The sequence below is a fragment of the Pseudopodoces humilis genome, chromosome 30 (assembly GCF_049639895.1).
Source record: "Pseudopodoces humilis isolate 2021_Gansu_Grassland_sample_001 chromosome 30, ASM4963989v1, whole genome shotgun sequence".
Lineage (NCBI taxonomy): Eukaryota > Metazoa > Chordata > Aves > Passeriformes > Paridae > Pseudopodoces > Pseudopodoces humilis.
The window spans coordinates 3746514-3761391 of NC_142229.1; the positions used below are offsets into that span (position 1 = coordinate 3746514).

The 14878-nt window shown below is 57.4% G+C and overlaps 1 protein-coding gene across 1 annotated transcript; it reads right to left on the reverse strand.

The window, feature by feature from the left end:
- Window positions 1-874: 874 nt before the first annotated feature.
- Window positions 875-12428, reverse strand: DBNL (drebrin like). Its single transcript, XM_088068345.1, has 14 exons — window positions 12329-12428; window positions 11325-11380; window positions 9432-9544; window positions 9107-9181; window positions 8690-8836; window positions 8047-8124; window positions 7302-7453; window positions 6572-6626; window positions 5977-6045; window positions 5771-5873; window positions 4468-4578; window positions 3255-3358; window positions 2210-2315; window positions 875-1889 (listed from the first exon to the last, which is right to left on the reverse strand). Exons 1-14 carry the CDS (start codon window positions 12409-12411, stop codon window positions 1750-1752), a joined length of 1392 nt encoding a protein of 463 aa, XP_087924471.1. The 5' UTR covers window positions 12412-12428; the 3' UTR covers window positions 875-1749.
- Window positions 12429-14878: the final 2450 nt, after the last annotated feature.

Here is a 14878-nt window from a genome sequence, read left to right on the forward strand (position 1 = left end):
GCCTGTGCCATCCCATCATCCCAATTCCTTTGCCCACCCCATGCTTGTCTCCATCCCTATCCCTACACCATCCCAAGCCCATGCCATCCCCACAAGCCACTGCCCCCCCACACTGCTGCTGCAGCTTTGCCACCTTCTTGCATGTGGCTGTGCCACACCGTGCCCACCCCGTGCCCACACTGCCTGTGCCCACACGTCTACCCCTGCACCCCAGTCCTGGTGAATAAAGGGACAGTGCCATGTCCTGATAGGTGTGGTGCCAGCCCTGGGGATGGGGAGGTGTGAGGGGACTCAGACAGGACAGGGCAATGCCAGTGCAGGGGATGGATGAAGTGTCTCCAGCACCCTGGTGTGATGCCACCCCACGTGGCACACGGCAGGGCCACCTGTGTCACCAGTTCTCTGTCCCATGGCCACATGATGTCCCCAGGTCCTTGTGTGAGCACCTGACCCCCTGTGTTAGGGAAGGGTGGGAGATGGCCTGTGGCACCCATCTGGCTGCCACCATGGGTCCCCCATGTCCCCAGATCCCTCATGTTCCCAAATCTCTGCTGTAGCTCCGTGTCCACCCTCTGCTCTCTCCACAGTCCCTGCACCCCCAATATCCCCAGTGCTCTCAAACCACCGGTGCCACCAGCCACAGCCACAAAGCCCCTCTCCACCTTGGGACCACCCAGACCCCACGACCCCAACCACTGCAGGCTGCTTCCTCCCTCATTAGACCCAGAAAATTAGTGTAGAGACCAATTATATCCCTAATTACCCCCTCCTTGGCCCCTGCTCACAACAACCTGGTGTGATAACACGTCTGGCATTATGGACACCAAACCCCTGGCATCCCTCTTCAATTCCCACCAGGATCCTGCTACATCCATCACCAAAGAAAAGCCCTTTTATTGTAGCTGGGGAGGGCCCGGGGGGAGGGATTCAGAGAAGCCACCATGTCCCCCAGCACCTGAAGGAGGGGTGGGTGAGCTGGGACCCCCCAAAGCCCCAACCCTTTCTCTCCTTCTATTCCTGAAGTGACACCAGGGCGGGAAACTCTGTATGGGGGAAGGGCTGGGCTGGGCTTTTCCTTGTTCACAGTGAGTTTGGGGGGCTGGGGAGGGGGGGTCCCACACGCTTGGCCAGGCTGGATCTGCGCTGCAGGGGAGGTTATTCACTCCCAATTCAAATCCCCGGAGCATGTTTGGGGTGAGAGAAGGGAACAGCGGGGAGGAAAACACAGGATCACAGAGTGGCGAGCTCAGTGTGCTCAGGATGGTGGGGAACAGAGCCAGGATTCACGTCTCCTGGTTATGTCAGACCCTGCAGGATTCCAAAATGATTCTGATGAGCTTTTCCGATGAAATAAAATTGGGAAAGTGGCTTCTCCAGTGTGGCTGCAGCAGGTCCAAGGTCACGGGGTGGGAGGGAGCACAGGGGGGAGATCATTTGTTCCCTGAAAATTCCTGTGAGGGATTTGTCTCGCCCTCCTTCCCACTCCAAAGCCAAGGGAGGGGGCGGAGAGCAGCACTGTGGGCTCAGGGTGGGATGGGACCCTTCCTTCACCCACTCAAGGGCAGCTGTGGGGGACAGGGGAGCAGTGCCTGCGGGTCCCCACTGCCGAGGGACTGGGGAATGGCATTTCACTGAGAGAGAGAGAGAAATAGAGAAGAAGAAAAAGCCACGTGTCGTTTGGAAGAATCAGGCAGGAGCTGAGTGGTCTCGGGGGACTGGAGCCCCCCCATCAGATCCCCACCAGCTCCCCTACTCTATCAGTTCCACGTAGTTGGCGGGGAACATCCCGAAGTGGCCGTCGGGGCCGTAGCCGCGCCACCAGCCCTCATCGATCATCTCGATGTTGGTGATGATGTTCTCAGGATCAAAGGAGATCTCGGTGTCATCAGCTGCAATGGAACAGAGGGAGGGGGGTCAGACTACCTGAACTACCCCAGCTCTGGGGGTCCCAAGATAAGAGGGATGTCGAGCTGCTGGAACAAGTCCAGAGAAGGCCATGGAGGTGCTCGGAGGGCTGAGCCCCTCTGCTCTGGAGACGTGCTGGGAGAACTGTCAATGTCCAGTCTGTGAATGTCTCTGGAGCAGAGAAGGCTCTGGGGAGACCTCAGAGCCCCTTCCAGTGCCTAAAGGGGCTCCAAGACAGCTGGAGGGAGACTGGGGACAAGGGTCTGGAGGGACAGGACAAGGGCAATGGCTCTGGGGGTCTCACCAGCTTGGTAGTCATAGAGTGCCCGTGCACAGAGCCCCTTCCCCGCCAGGTCCGGTGGCTCCTGGTACTCCACCCTGTAGTCATATTTGGCATTGTCAACTTGTTCCTTCAGGAAGGAGAGGAGAGCAGGAATTACCAGGAGAACAGTGGGAGGAAAGAGAACAACAATGTCCAATACCCAGAAATGTCCATCAGCCCCCAAGGCTTGGAGACCTGCGTGCTGGAAGTTCTGGAAGAAAACATGGACTCCAGGGAATTTGTGCCATGTGTCTGCCACAGGAGCAAACTAGTTCTTGGCCAAAGAGCCAAGGTGGCCACATCTCCATCTGGCTCAACACCAATCCCTGTCCCTTGGAAACACTGGAGACCAGCGGCAGCTTTGATCTCTTGGGATCCCTGCTGCAGACAGAGGCTCATCCCCCAACAGATAAGCTCAAGCTTCTGAAGCATTTCTGCCAGAGCCTGAGCTGGCAGTGGTTTGCTTTCCTCAGGAAAGGCTGACTCCTCTGGAATCCTTTGGAACCTGCTGGACACTTCCAGACAAATTCCAGAATGAGAAAATGTTTGGAATGCTGATGGTTAGGTGAGCACAAAAGAAATCCAAGGGGCCCCACAACTCTGAGGGCAACATGGCAGCACAGCACAGCCCTGCAATGAGCCACTGGAGAATCTTGGACTGCACCAGGAATAGCTGGAATTGCAACTCCGCCGGGTCCAGATGCGCAGAGAAGCAGGAGAAAGAGAAGGGGCTTTGGAAGAGGCTGGTGGGTCCTTTCCCCACACTGGTTCTGGGATGTGGCACTGACAACAGCTGGAGCTGGGGACTGGGACTCAGTACCAGTGTCTCCTGGTACTGGGAGCATTGGGAAGAGACACAGTAGCACCCCTCTGCCACATGGGTGTATCCCGGGTACACCTGACCTCTGGGGTTTTGACATTTCCTACGATTTTAGCTCAGAAAAGTGTTCCAGGCTCATCCTAGGGATGGGACGTGCTCTTCCACACAGATCCGGCCCCGATGGGGTCCCCTGCCTCTCAAACTCACCTGGGGCGGCTCCTCATAGAGGGCCAAGGGCTCTGGAGGCTCCTCATACAGATTCTCTTCCATGTGGGACCCTGGGACACCAGAGTTGTATCCAGAGTCTCGTCCTGAGGAGAAACAAGGGATCTGTCACCACAACCATGCCCTGGCTCCTGCTCCAAGCTGGGGTGACACCACATTCCTGCTCATGAGCTGGGTGTCCCCCGGGTCTCCTGCCCAGCTGGGGGATGGATCAGGCAGGAAGCACGGGATGGAGTGGGCAGGGGTTTAAGGGAGCAATGGAAAGGACAGAGGAGAGATGTAGCTCTGATAGGGAAGGGATAAAGACAGGGAAAGGATAAACTCCCTCAAGATGAAAAAATTCCCATGGAGGGGAAGGGCTGGAGCAGAGGTCCTGGCCAACAGCAGCATCTAGTGGTGACAGCGGCCATGGGACATTGGAGCCCCAGCTCATCCCTGGATCCCTGCCCAGGGCAGGGGAGGTAGAACTAGGTGGTTTGAGATCCTGTCCAAGCCAAACCAATCTATCATTCCATGCTTCAGGGAAGGGCCAGCCCTCAGTGCCACCTACAGCACATGGGGAGACCTCTGGGCACAGCCAGCCTTTCTCTGGAATTGCTTCCTCCCCATGATCACTGGGAAGTGGTTTGACAGGGACACCTCCCACTGTCCCAGGTTGTTCCAAGCCCTGCCCAACCTGGCCTTGGACACTTCAGAAGCCACAGCTTCTCTGGGCAGCCTCTACCAGGGCCTCCCCACCTTCATAGTGTGCCTCTGGCAGTGGGAAGCCAGTCCCTCCTGTCACCCTGTGCCCGTGTACTTCACCTCAACAAGGAAACAACCCAGTCTAACTCTGGAGCAGGGAAACGCCTGCACAGGGGTGGAGCCACCTCGGCTGGGCCTTGGGGCATTTTGGAAAAGCCCAAGCCCCTGTGCCAGGTCTGGAGGAAGGCTGGGGGTGCATGGAGCCAAATTCCAGCCTGAATTCCAGCCTGAATTCCAGCAGGAGATATCCTCATCCCCCAGGCACTGAGCCTTCGGCTAAAGACAAGCAAGAACCATCCTCATCCTCAACACTGAGCCCTGGCTGGAGACAAAGCCCAGGGGAAAACCAAATGGAATCTCCAAGCCCGGCCTCAAAATGCCAAGTTTTGTGAGAACTAGTTGGAAAGACGAGGAGAAAAGCTTTGGGGAGTGGAGGGAGCCAAGCACGTACCAGCTACAGGTACCGGGGAGGCTGGCAGGGACCCCCAAACATCCCGGCTGGGGGAGGCAGGACCGGGCACAGAGTTCATCTCCTTCTGCAGGAATGGGCTGCGGAGCTTCCCTGGAAAAGGAGTTGAAGGGGCTGCAGGAGCCTGTCAGGCAAGGGGGTGCTCCCAGCCTGACTGTGCACCCACAGGTACTGCTGGGTCAACCTCCCAAGCAGGATTTTCCAGCTCTAATCCTGGTTGTGGAAAACAAGTTTGGCAACTGGTTACAGCAGCAGCCAAGGGAAAATTTAAAAAAAAAAGGGTTTTTGTGGAGGAGGAAGAGCTGGACAGCCCTGCCTCTGGCTCTTCATGGGGACTCTTAGAGCACCCTGAAGTCGACAGATATCAAACTGGGAGGGGATGATGCAAACTGGTTTCTGCCAGTGTGTTTCCTGTGGCAGGAGGTAACTGCACTGGTATCTCTTCATCTCCACCTCCAAATCAAACAAAAGCTGAGCAGAATTCCCAGACAAGCCCTACTAGCACCAAGACTCCTGCCTACCCTTATCTCTGTGTCTGATCAATTCCAGGGCATTTATCTCCCTTTCCTCCATGAAAACCATCAAACCTTAATGAAATACCTCAGGAAGTCAGTCTCTCCCCATGATGTCCAACCATCAAAAAAGACATTTTCCCAGCGTGGCATTCCCTCCTCTCCTACCCATGGCTTGCCTGCCCAAGGAAGCAGGGATTCATGCTCCTGTCACCAAGTGAAAGTGGTTATTCTGAACCAATTTAAGGTGCTTTGGAGGGGGTTGGGCTGAGGAGGACAGGGAGGAGGAGGTGGCAGAGGCAGTCACCCTGAGGTGTCACGTGCTCGTCACAGCTACTTCCTTAGCTACTCTCAGCTCTGGTTTGCAAACTTCCTGATTTCTATCTGAGAGATTGGATCAGGCTCTTCTAACAGCGCAAGATTCTGCTTGGCAGGGGCAGTGCAAAAATCCAGGTGAAATTTCATTCAGTCAGGATAGGCTGCGATAGTGGTGTTTTCCTAGTCTTAACATATTGAACTATAATTAAAAAAAAACCAAAAAAACCCAAAAAAATCTTTAATGCTCAGAAGGGGAATCAGAGTATGGAAATCTGTCTTTGTGATTAAAACTTGGCTAGAGCCACACTCTGAAAAATGGCAGGAGCCAGGTGTGGGACACAGCACAGCAATGTGGTGAGAGCAGCCTGCTGTCAGCTCATGTCCCACTGGGACCCCTCCACGTGCAGAGAGACCCAGTGGGGGACTGGGACCCTCCCTGTGTCCCCAGGCCATACCTGGCTGTGTTGGCATCCCCGCATCGCCTGGCCCCGCTTTCTCCCTTTGCTTGAAGATGTCACGGGGGTTCACAGCTCTCTGCGCGATCAGCGTGGCAGCCTCCTGCCAGGGAGGGCACACAGCCCAGTCAAAGCCCTGAGCAGCTCAGGGGGGCAGAGCCGAGGCAGCCCCCTTTCCCCAGGGGCTCGGGGTCCCAGTTCCTCACCTGGGCTTTCTCCACCGACTCGCTTCTCTTGACGCCTTTCCACTGCCGCGCCTCCTCGGCCTGCTCCTTCTGCGGCACAGGAGTGGTCTGGGCAGCCAGCCACTCCTCCAGCCCCAGCCAGCCCTCCTGCCCCCTCCAGCCCCATCCAGAACCATCTGCTCCCTTCAGCCCCCTCTGGACCCAAGGAACTGCCGTGGCAGTGGAGGGTGGATGAGGAGGAAACCCTGGATCTGGGAGGGAGACGCGGGAATTCCGGGCTAAGAACAGGAACTTGGTGTCACGGAATCGTGGAACGATTTAGGTTGGAAAAACCCTCTGAGAGCATCAAGTCCAATTGTTCCCCAGCACAGCCGAGGCCACCACTAACCCATGTCCCCAAGCACCATATCCACACAGCTGTTAAATCCCCCCAGGAATGGGGATGCCAGCACTGCCCCGGGCAGCTGTGCCAGAGCTGGATAACCCTTTCCATGAAGGAATTTTCCCAGTAACCAAGTTAAACCTCCCCTGTGCAACTTGAGGCCATTTCCCTGTCCCAGGTCCCTGTCCCCTCCATCATGGGTAAACTTTGCCTGGGGCCAGCACCAGAGCTCACCCATTGCTGCTGCTCCCTGTCCCTGTTCTCAGCCTCCTGTTGCTGCTGGAGTCTCCTGTGGGAACAAATGTGTTAAAACTGAGGCCTAAAATTTGAGGCCTCACCCCATTATTCCAGCTCCTTGGGAATAGCACATAAAGGCCATCTTTCACTTTGGCCCTCACTTCAAGGTGCTACAGGTCACCCTTGAAGAGAGAAGCACGGTGAGAGGGGCAGGAGCTGCTCCAAATAGTGCTATCATTCCAGGGAAATCTCTTCCTTAGGGATATGGACATGAGCATCTTGATATGGGAGCTGGGCAGATTTCCCTGGAGTTGTCTCTGTGGGGCTTGGAGCTCCCTGGACCTCTGACACCACAAAAATAGAGGCCATGGGTGTCAAGCAAGAATTTGGGAAGCAAAAGGAGGAGTAGTCCTGGAGCAAGATCCGTGGGCAGGGAGACTCAGGGATGATGCTGGACAAGCAGCCAAGCTCCTTGGGGGTTAGCCAGAGAGGCATTGCCTCCACAGCCAGAGCAAGATGCCCTTATATCTGTTCTCTTAAAGGAGATTTCGTGGGACTGCAGGAATTCCAGCAGTGAGAAATGCATGGACATGATCTACCACTTCCAAAGAAATAAACTTTGCTGGAGTGGGGGCAGCTCAGAGAGGTAGTGACAGGGCCACCCAGCACCAAAGGGATCCCAGACAGCAGGATGGGCTCTAGGAATCCTTCCCAAAACCCCACTCACTTCTGGGCTTCAATTTCACTGGATCTGGCTTTAAACATCTGCTCCCGCCCCGCTGCCTCCTGCAGCTCCCGCTCCCGCTGCTCCCGCTCCAGCCGCTGTCGCTCTTCCTCCGCCCTCCTCTTCTCCTCCAGCCGACGGTTCTCCTCATCCTTCTGAGGGGAGATGGGCACAGAGGCTTGGGCTGAGGTGTGGGGGTCACGCCTGTGACACACCTGTGACTGTCACAACCTGTGCCAGTGCTCGGAACCCCCCAGGGCACACAGCAGGGCCCAGGGGACAGGGCATATCCAAGGGCACACGATGGATCCTGGGGCTTGTGGTGGATCCTCTTATCCAGTCAGAAGGTTCATATGTTATTGCTTAACCCCATAAAACCCAGCATGAAAGGGAAGGAAAAAGGGAGCAGCCCTCGGAGAGGTCAAAACCCAGTTTCCTCAACCATACGGGTTTTGCTGGGAGCTGGGATGCAGCCCAGCTGTCTGCCAGGAGAGCCTGGGTGCACCCCAGCTCTCCCTCCTGAGCTCACCCCAGCAGCCCTGAGCAAAAAAGATGGGATAAAGGAGCACCTTTTTCCCTTCAAGACTCAGCCCCTCCTCTCCGAGCACTGCAGGGCAGTAACTCTGCACTTCCCTGAGCTCTTGATTCCAGGCAGGACTGCCCAGTTCCCAGACAGGGAATAAGCATATGGAGAATAATTTCCATCTAAATCCAAACACTCTGTGCTCTGAGGCATGAGTTCACTCACCTCTGCTTTGGCCCAGAAATTATCCTTATTGACCCGTTTGATTTCAGACATCGCATTCGTCTTCTGGTACACAGAGCCCTGAGGAAGACACAGAGAAATCACCTTTCCTGCATTTTTTGTCAACAGTCAGCCCAAATCGGCACAGTCTGAGACTTCTCTTAGAAGTTCCTATAACCTGATGCTTTGCCCCACAATTAAAAGGAGATCTGGGTGCACATTGCCAAAACCAGGGAATTGCTGGCCCTGGCACAGGCTGCTGTCCCATCCCCGGAAGTGTCCAAGGCCAGGTTGGACAGGGCTTAGAGCACCCTGGGGTAGTGGAAGTTGTCCCTGCCTATGGCAGGGGTGGGACTGGATGGGCTTTAAGGTCCCTCCAATCCAGCCCATGATTCCATGCTGCAAACCTGCCCTCTGGCATTCCCCCTTGTCCTGTTACTCCGTGCCCTGGTGCTCTCCAGCTCTCTTGCAGCCCCTTTAGGCACTGGAAGGGGCTCTAAGTTCTCCCTGGAGCCTTCCCTTCTCCAGTCTGAACATTCCACAGACATGTCAATGGCCAGGGTGCCTCTTCCATCAAGGGATGATAATGGTCCCAGACCTTCCCCCCACCCAGAGGCAGCCAAAAGCCCTCAGTGATTCAACTCACCACAGGAGCCTGGGGCCCTGAGTCCTGGAACTTGCTGCTCTCCTTGTGGAAGCTGTAGTTGGCCCCAGAGGCCTTGGCCACCTTCTCCATGATGAGTTCAGGCTCCACATCCTCCTCTGCCCGGGCATTGATGGTGACATGAGCCCCCTGAGAAGGAGGATCCAGGATAAGGGTGAGGGGGTTACTCTGGGAGCCCCCGAACCCACCACCCTGCCCCAGTGGGTCTTGTCTGTGCTCCCAGAGCTCTCAAGGAAGGGAAAAGGGTGCTGGTGAGAAGGAGAAAATATCCAGAGGGATTTTTTCAGCAAGCTGGTCTACTGGAAGATATCCCTGACCATGGCAGGGGAGAAGAACTGGATAGTCTAAGGGCCCTCCAACCCAAACCATTCAGTGCCGAGGACACGAGGAGGATCAGACCTTCAGGAAGTTGGCCACGGTGCTGACGTGGTTGGCGCAGGCTCCTTTCCGCACGTCATTGACACCTTCACCCGTCTGCAAGGAGACACCATCAGCACTGGCTCACCTGAGCCCCTCCAGGGTGGATTCATGGCAGCAGCACCTGGATCTGAGCCTGAGTCCCTCTCCAGCTCTCCTGGAGCCCCTCAAGGCACTGCAAGGGGCTCTGAGGTGTCCCTGGAGCCCTCTCTTCTCCAGGCTGGACACCCCCAGCTCTCCCAGCCGGGCTCCATGGCAGAGGGGCTCCAGCTCCCTCCCAGTTAAGCCAAGCTCTGTCCCCACTCACCCAGTTGACAAGGACATATTTGGGCAGCCCAGAGTTGGGATCCTTCACGCGGCAGAAGCCGTACATCACCTTCCCACTGTTGAGCTCCTCCACCATCTCTTCCAGCCCCCCATCTGTCCCAGGAGGAAGGAGAGGGGGTGAGTCCAGCCCGTTCTGTACATGTGGTGGGAACAGCCAAACCCAGCCCAGCTCTGTATTCCCTGGAGATTTTCCCCATTGGGTGTGGGGTTGTCACACCTCCTGAGTGTCTCAGACCCCTGTGTTTACTCTGTAAACACATAACCTGATCATTTATCATCCACGTGATTATTTGGGAGCCAAGCCCCAGCCTTTTCTCACCCACTCTCATCCCCAGCAGCCTTTATCACACAGTTTGTCTTCCTCAGGCCTTCACAAATCCCATATGGAAAGATCCTGGATCTGCAACCAAGTGCAGGCATGACAGAGAAAGGGAAGGAGCTGCTCACACTCCCTAATCAATCAGAAGCTTTAATGAGAGCAGGCAGTTTTGCCCACAGGTTCCTGCACAAAACCATACTCAGGAACACCTCAGTGAGGGTGGGAATGCTGCTGAGAAGTGGTGGAGGAACTGGCTGAGCCTTGTTCCTGCTTTGCAAGATGGGAAGCAGAGAAGGAACCAAAAGAGTAACATGGGGCAAGGTCCTGCAAGTCCACCATGGGGAAACTCCTGCCTCAACACTTCCCTCCCTGTTACACCCACCCAGAGTGGTCTCAGTGCTGCTTTGAGGACTTGAGAGTGAACCCCAGAGGAAAAACCCCACACAGGGCTCAGGCAGGGGCAATGGAAAGCGGACAGCGTCGCTCCCACTACACCAATAAACTACCAGGAAAGGAAGAAAACCACCAAAAATGCACATTCTCATCTCAAAAATATTCTCCCAGACCACAATTCTTCCTGAGCCCTGAAAAGTGGGAAAAGAGCCACTGGTCCTTATCACTCCTGGCAGGAGTAACACCGACCAACACAGCTTGCTCTGCTCCGCAGCATCACCTGGATCATTTCCTTCTCCTTATTAAGTATTTATGTTTTGGCTCTAAATTTGGCTCCAAACCCGGCAGGGAAGTTGAAGGTTGGAAGTCTGAAGCTGGTTGGTGAGGGCTGGCACAGAGGGACATGACAGGAATGCTGGGGGTAGCAGGGATCTGCAGGGAGCTCAGGGCACTCTGCAGCTCCACAAAACTCTCATTTGTGACACAAGAAGAGTTCTTCTCAACAAAATTCCCTGGCTCCATGGGCTCCACCAGACCCCGTGGAGCATCACGGAAACTTCCACAGAGCTCCACAGGCTGGGAAAAACACTTGGAAATTAAGGAAGAAGTGGGGGAGGGATGAGAGGATGCAAATTCCGAGCGCAGGGACACCCGTCTGAATGTGCTGCTTCCTGAAGGCTTCGGCTTTCCAGCCAGTAGTGCTTGGGTGGGAATCAGCAGCCAGATAAAAAATAAATAGAAGAATTGCGGGAAGAAGGGAACCGGACAAGAGGGGCTTTAAGAGCATTGAGTAGGGAGCCCTGGCTGATTGAGCGGCTTCGGAGCACCACGTGGTCCTGCCTAAATCTGGGATCTAAAATACTTCAGGGATGCAAAGAGCAGTCAGCATCCAAACTCTGGATCCTTTGGAAAGGAGAAAAATGAAAGGAAAGGCGAAGCAGAGCTGCCAGTGAGGCTCTGCTCCATATTCCTCACTCCGAAATCACATCGGACACCCCAACACAGCTCCCACCCTTGTCCCACCACCAAGGGCACTCCCCAAAACACTCTCAGGGATTAAAACCCCCCCAGCATCTCAGGCAGGTTCAGTGAGATGAGCCCTGGAAGCCCCCCAGACCCTGGAAGCCATGGAAACAGGGTGATGGTCCCCAAAATCCTCACCTCCGGAGCCGGCCACCCGTAGATCATTGCTGTTGCCTTCATAGGTGAACAGAGCCCTAAAATTAAGGCAGAAATGGTATTTTTAGGCAGCACAGTGCTCATCTGGGGTGTTCACACACCCCTGACACCTTCTGAAGTGCAGAGCCCCACAGGGACCTGCCAGCCCACAGCCCAGGGAATTACTGATCCCCCCAGACACCCCCTGATCCTCTCATACAGCCCACCCCCCAATCGCCCCCCTACCTCCCCATCCATCCCACACCCCTGAGTCCCTCTATACACCCCACATCCCCCCAAACACCCCCACAGTCTGGTCCCTGTCACACCATGTTCCCCCAAGCCACTGGCCCAGCCGGAAATGTTTTCCCAGGCCCTCCACCCGCACCCATCTCTGTTTCACTTGCACCCCTCCATCCCCTGCCCACCCCCTCGGATTCCCCCTACACTCCCATCCCCCACCCCAAACTCCCACATCCCTCCGAACACCTCACCCTCCCCCCCGCTCCTCATCCTCCCCCATCCCATCCCCATCCCATCCCCATCCCATCCCATCCCCATCCCATCCCCATCCCCATCCCCTTCCCCATCCCATCCCCTTCCCCATCCCCTTCCCCATCCCCATCCCATCCCATCCCCATCCCATCCCCTTCCCCATCCCCTTCCCCATCCCCATCCCCTTCCCCATCCCCATCCCATCCCCATCCCCTTCCCCATCCCCTTCCCCATCCCCTTCCCCATCCCTTCCCCATCCCATCCCCTTCCCCATCCCCTTCCCCATCCCCCTCCCATCCCATCCCCATCCCATCCCCATCCCCTTCCCCATCCCATCCCCTTCCCCATCCCCTTCCCCATCCCCATCCCATCCCCATCCCCATCCCCATCCCCTTCCCCATCCCCTTCCCCATCCCCTTCCCCATCCCCATCCCATCCCCATCCCCGTCCCCGTCCCCGTCCCCGTCCCCGTCCCCCCTCACCGTCCCCGGTCCCCGCCGCCCCTCCCTCACCAGTCCGTGGGGCTCCCCGCGGCCACCACGCTCCCGTAGGCCTCCTGCAGCGCCCGCCCGTTCTTGGCCAGGTTCAGCGCCATGGCCGCGCCCGCTCCGCCCGCCGGGCCCGCCCCCGGCCCCGCCGGTGCCCCCGGCCCCGCCCCTCCGGAGCTACCGATCCCGCCCCCCGCCCCGCCCCGCCGGTGCCCCCGGCCCCGCCTCCGGCCCCGCCCCTCCAGTGCTACCGATCCCTCCCCGGGCCCGCCCCGCCAGTGCCCCCGGTCCCGCCTCCCGCCCCTCCGGTGCTACCGGTCCCGCCTCCCGCCCCGCCCCTCCGTTGCCCCGGTCCAGCCCCTCCGGTGCTACCGGCACCGAGACCCCGCCCCGGAAGCGCTCAGCCCCGCCCCAGACAGCCCCGCCCCACAGGGCCACGCCCACACGGTGCTGCCCCGCACCCCCGATCTGCCGGAGCACGGCCCTGAGTGGATGGACCACCCCCCAAAAATACCGAACCCCCCCCGAATAACGGACCCCGACAGGGAGAGAGACCACCCCCGACAGGGAGACCACCCCTCCGAACAAACCGCCCCCGGCTCGGTTTCTCCCCCGGCCCCCCCCGTCCCAGGTGTTTCCGGGGGTTCTCTGTCTCAGAGCGGCTCTCGGGGACCCCCGGCCCGGGGCGGCTCTGGGGCTCCCCCATCTCAGAGTGCTCTTGGGGGCCCCGTTCCCGGGATGTTCCGGGGTCCCCCGTCCCACATCAATTTTCGGAGACTCCCGTCCACTGAGAGTTCTCGGGGTCACGCACCCCAAGGACAGTTCTCAGCTATCCCGGGCTGTTCTGGGACACCCGCTCCAGGCGCTTCTCGGGGTTCTCAGTGCAGCCCCGACAGTGCCCATGTCCCACACAGCCCTCCGCAGTGCCCGTACCCCCCAAACGCAGCCCCCGGGGGCAGAAAATGGCATTTCCAGGGATTTCCTTCATTTCCCAGCCGGAGTGGGGGCGCATATCAGGGATGTTTGCGGGGACCGAAGCGGTTCGGAGCCTGGAGCTTTTTGGGGTGTAAATGCGTCTCAACTTTAGCCCAAATCATCCAAATTCTGCCTCTCAGCTCCCCGTGGCCGTGACCCTCCCGAAGACGTGTTCTTGGGCGGCAGGAGGTGGCCCGGGGGGACACGGGAGGTGACCTGAGGCAGAGGGGTAGGTGAGGGGAGGGACAGCGGGTGGGCCCTCGCCTGGCGGTGTCCCCAGAATGTGTTAAATCGACATTAGCAGCTCATTGTTCCCCCAGCCCTCCCCCGCTGCCCACATCTGGCTGGGACCGCCTGGGGAGGGGTTGCTCGTGGGATTTCGAGGTGGCCTTCCATCGGGTCCCCTTTCTCTCCCCAGAACCTTCTTCCACATTCGGGGTCTCCTTAAAGTTGAGAGAGTAGCAAGGACGCGGAGATGGCGGAGGTTCCCCCAAAACTCCTGGGGCGTCTCACCCCCCGCCCGTGCGGGCTCGTGGGCCACGGGGAGAAACTCATCCACGACCCCTCACCTTCACACACGGGGGAAATAACGGGGGCCCGAGGTCTCCGAGCCCCCGGAGGCAGAGGTGGGGTTTAAGGAGCCCCCCAGGCCACCAGTTTTTCCCCAGAGGTAGTGATGGTTCCAGTGCTCTGTCAGGATTTGTCTCAGGCTTTGGCTGAGGAGGTGGGGGGGGGTAGGAATATCCTCGTGCCCCCATCTCCCAGGGAAAAATGTGTCTGGGGGAGTGGGATGGGGTGGGAGATGGTGAATGGAGTGATGGAGGATCCTGGGATGTCCAAGGCTCCTGAGGCACCTAAAAGCCCTGGGGTGGCTGAGAGTCCTGGGGTGTTAGATGGTCCACCTTACACCCCTCATCCCTTCCATCCCATGAATCCCCCCATCCATTCATCCGGCCATCACCCCCACAGCACCAGATGTCACCTCCCGATGGATGAAACACATTGGAGAGGCTCTCCTGTGTTTGTAGAACCTACAAAAATGTTGGGAAGCACTCCAAAACTTCAGGGCTGCCAGTGCCTTTTTATGATTTAGGAGATCATAGGAGTGCAAAGTTGTGGGGAACCTGGGGAGCGCGGGGTGGCACAAGACGTTCACCTTCCACTGTCCCCTGTTGAGAACCAGCTGTGTCCTCATGCCTTGAGGATTCATCCCGTATTTATGAGAAATATGGGAAAAAATAACGCATAAGGTGACCATTTATATTTTTTAGCATCCTGTGACTCACACAGACCCCTGAACATATCCATACCCCTACTCCATGTACCCCTAAACAAGGAGCTGTCTGGGAAGAAGGGGCAGATTTCAGCTTCCCCATTCAGCACGTGGCTGGAAATGTTAATTAAACACAGGGCAATAAAACATCTGGAGGGCTGGGAGCGGGGAAGGGCCAGCCGGCACGACCCCCCACAGCTGCCTCCTGCTTTTCCTTGGGAATCTTGGGCAGGGGGGACTGGGGTCACCAGCGATTTCGACGGTACAAAAGCCTTTTCATGAAGTATTTCAGGCAAAGCAACTGAAGAACCTTTGTGGTGCAGAGC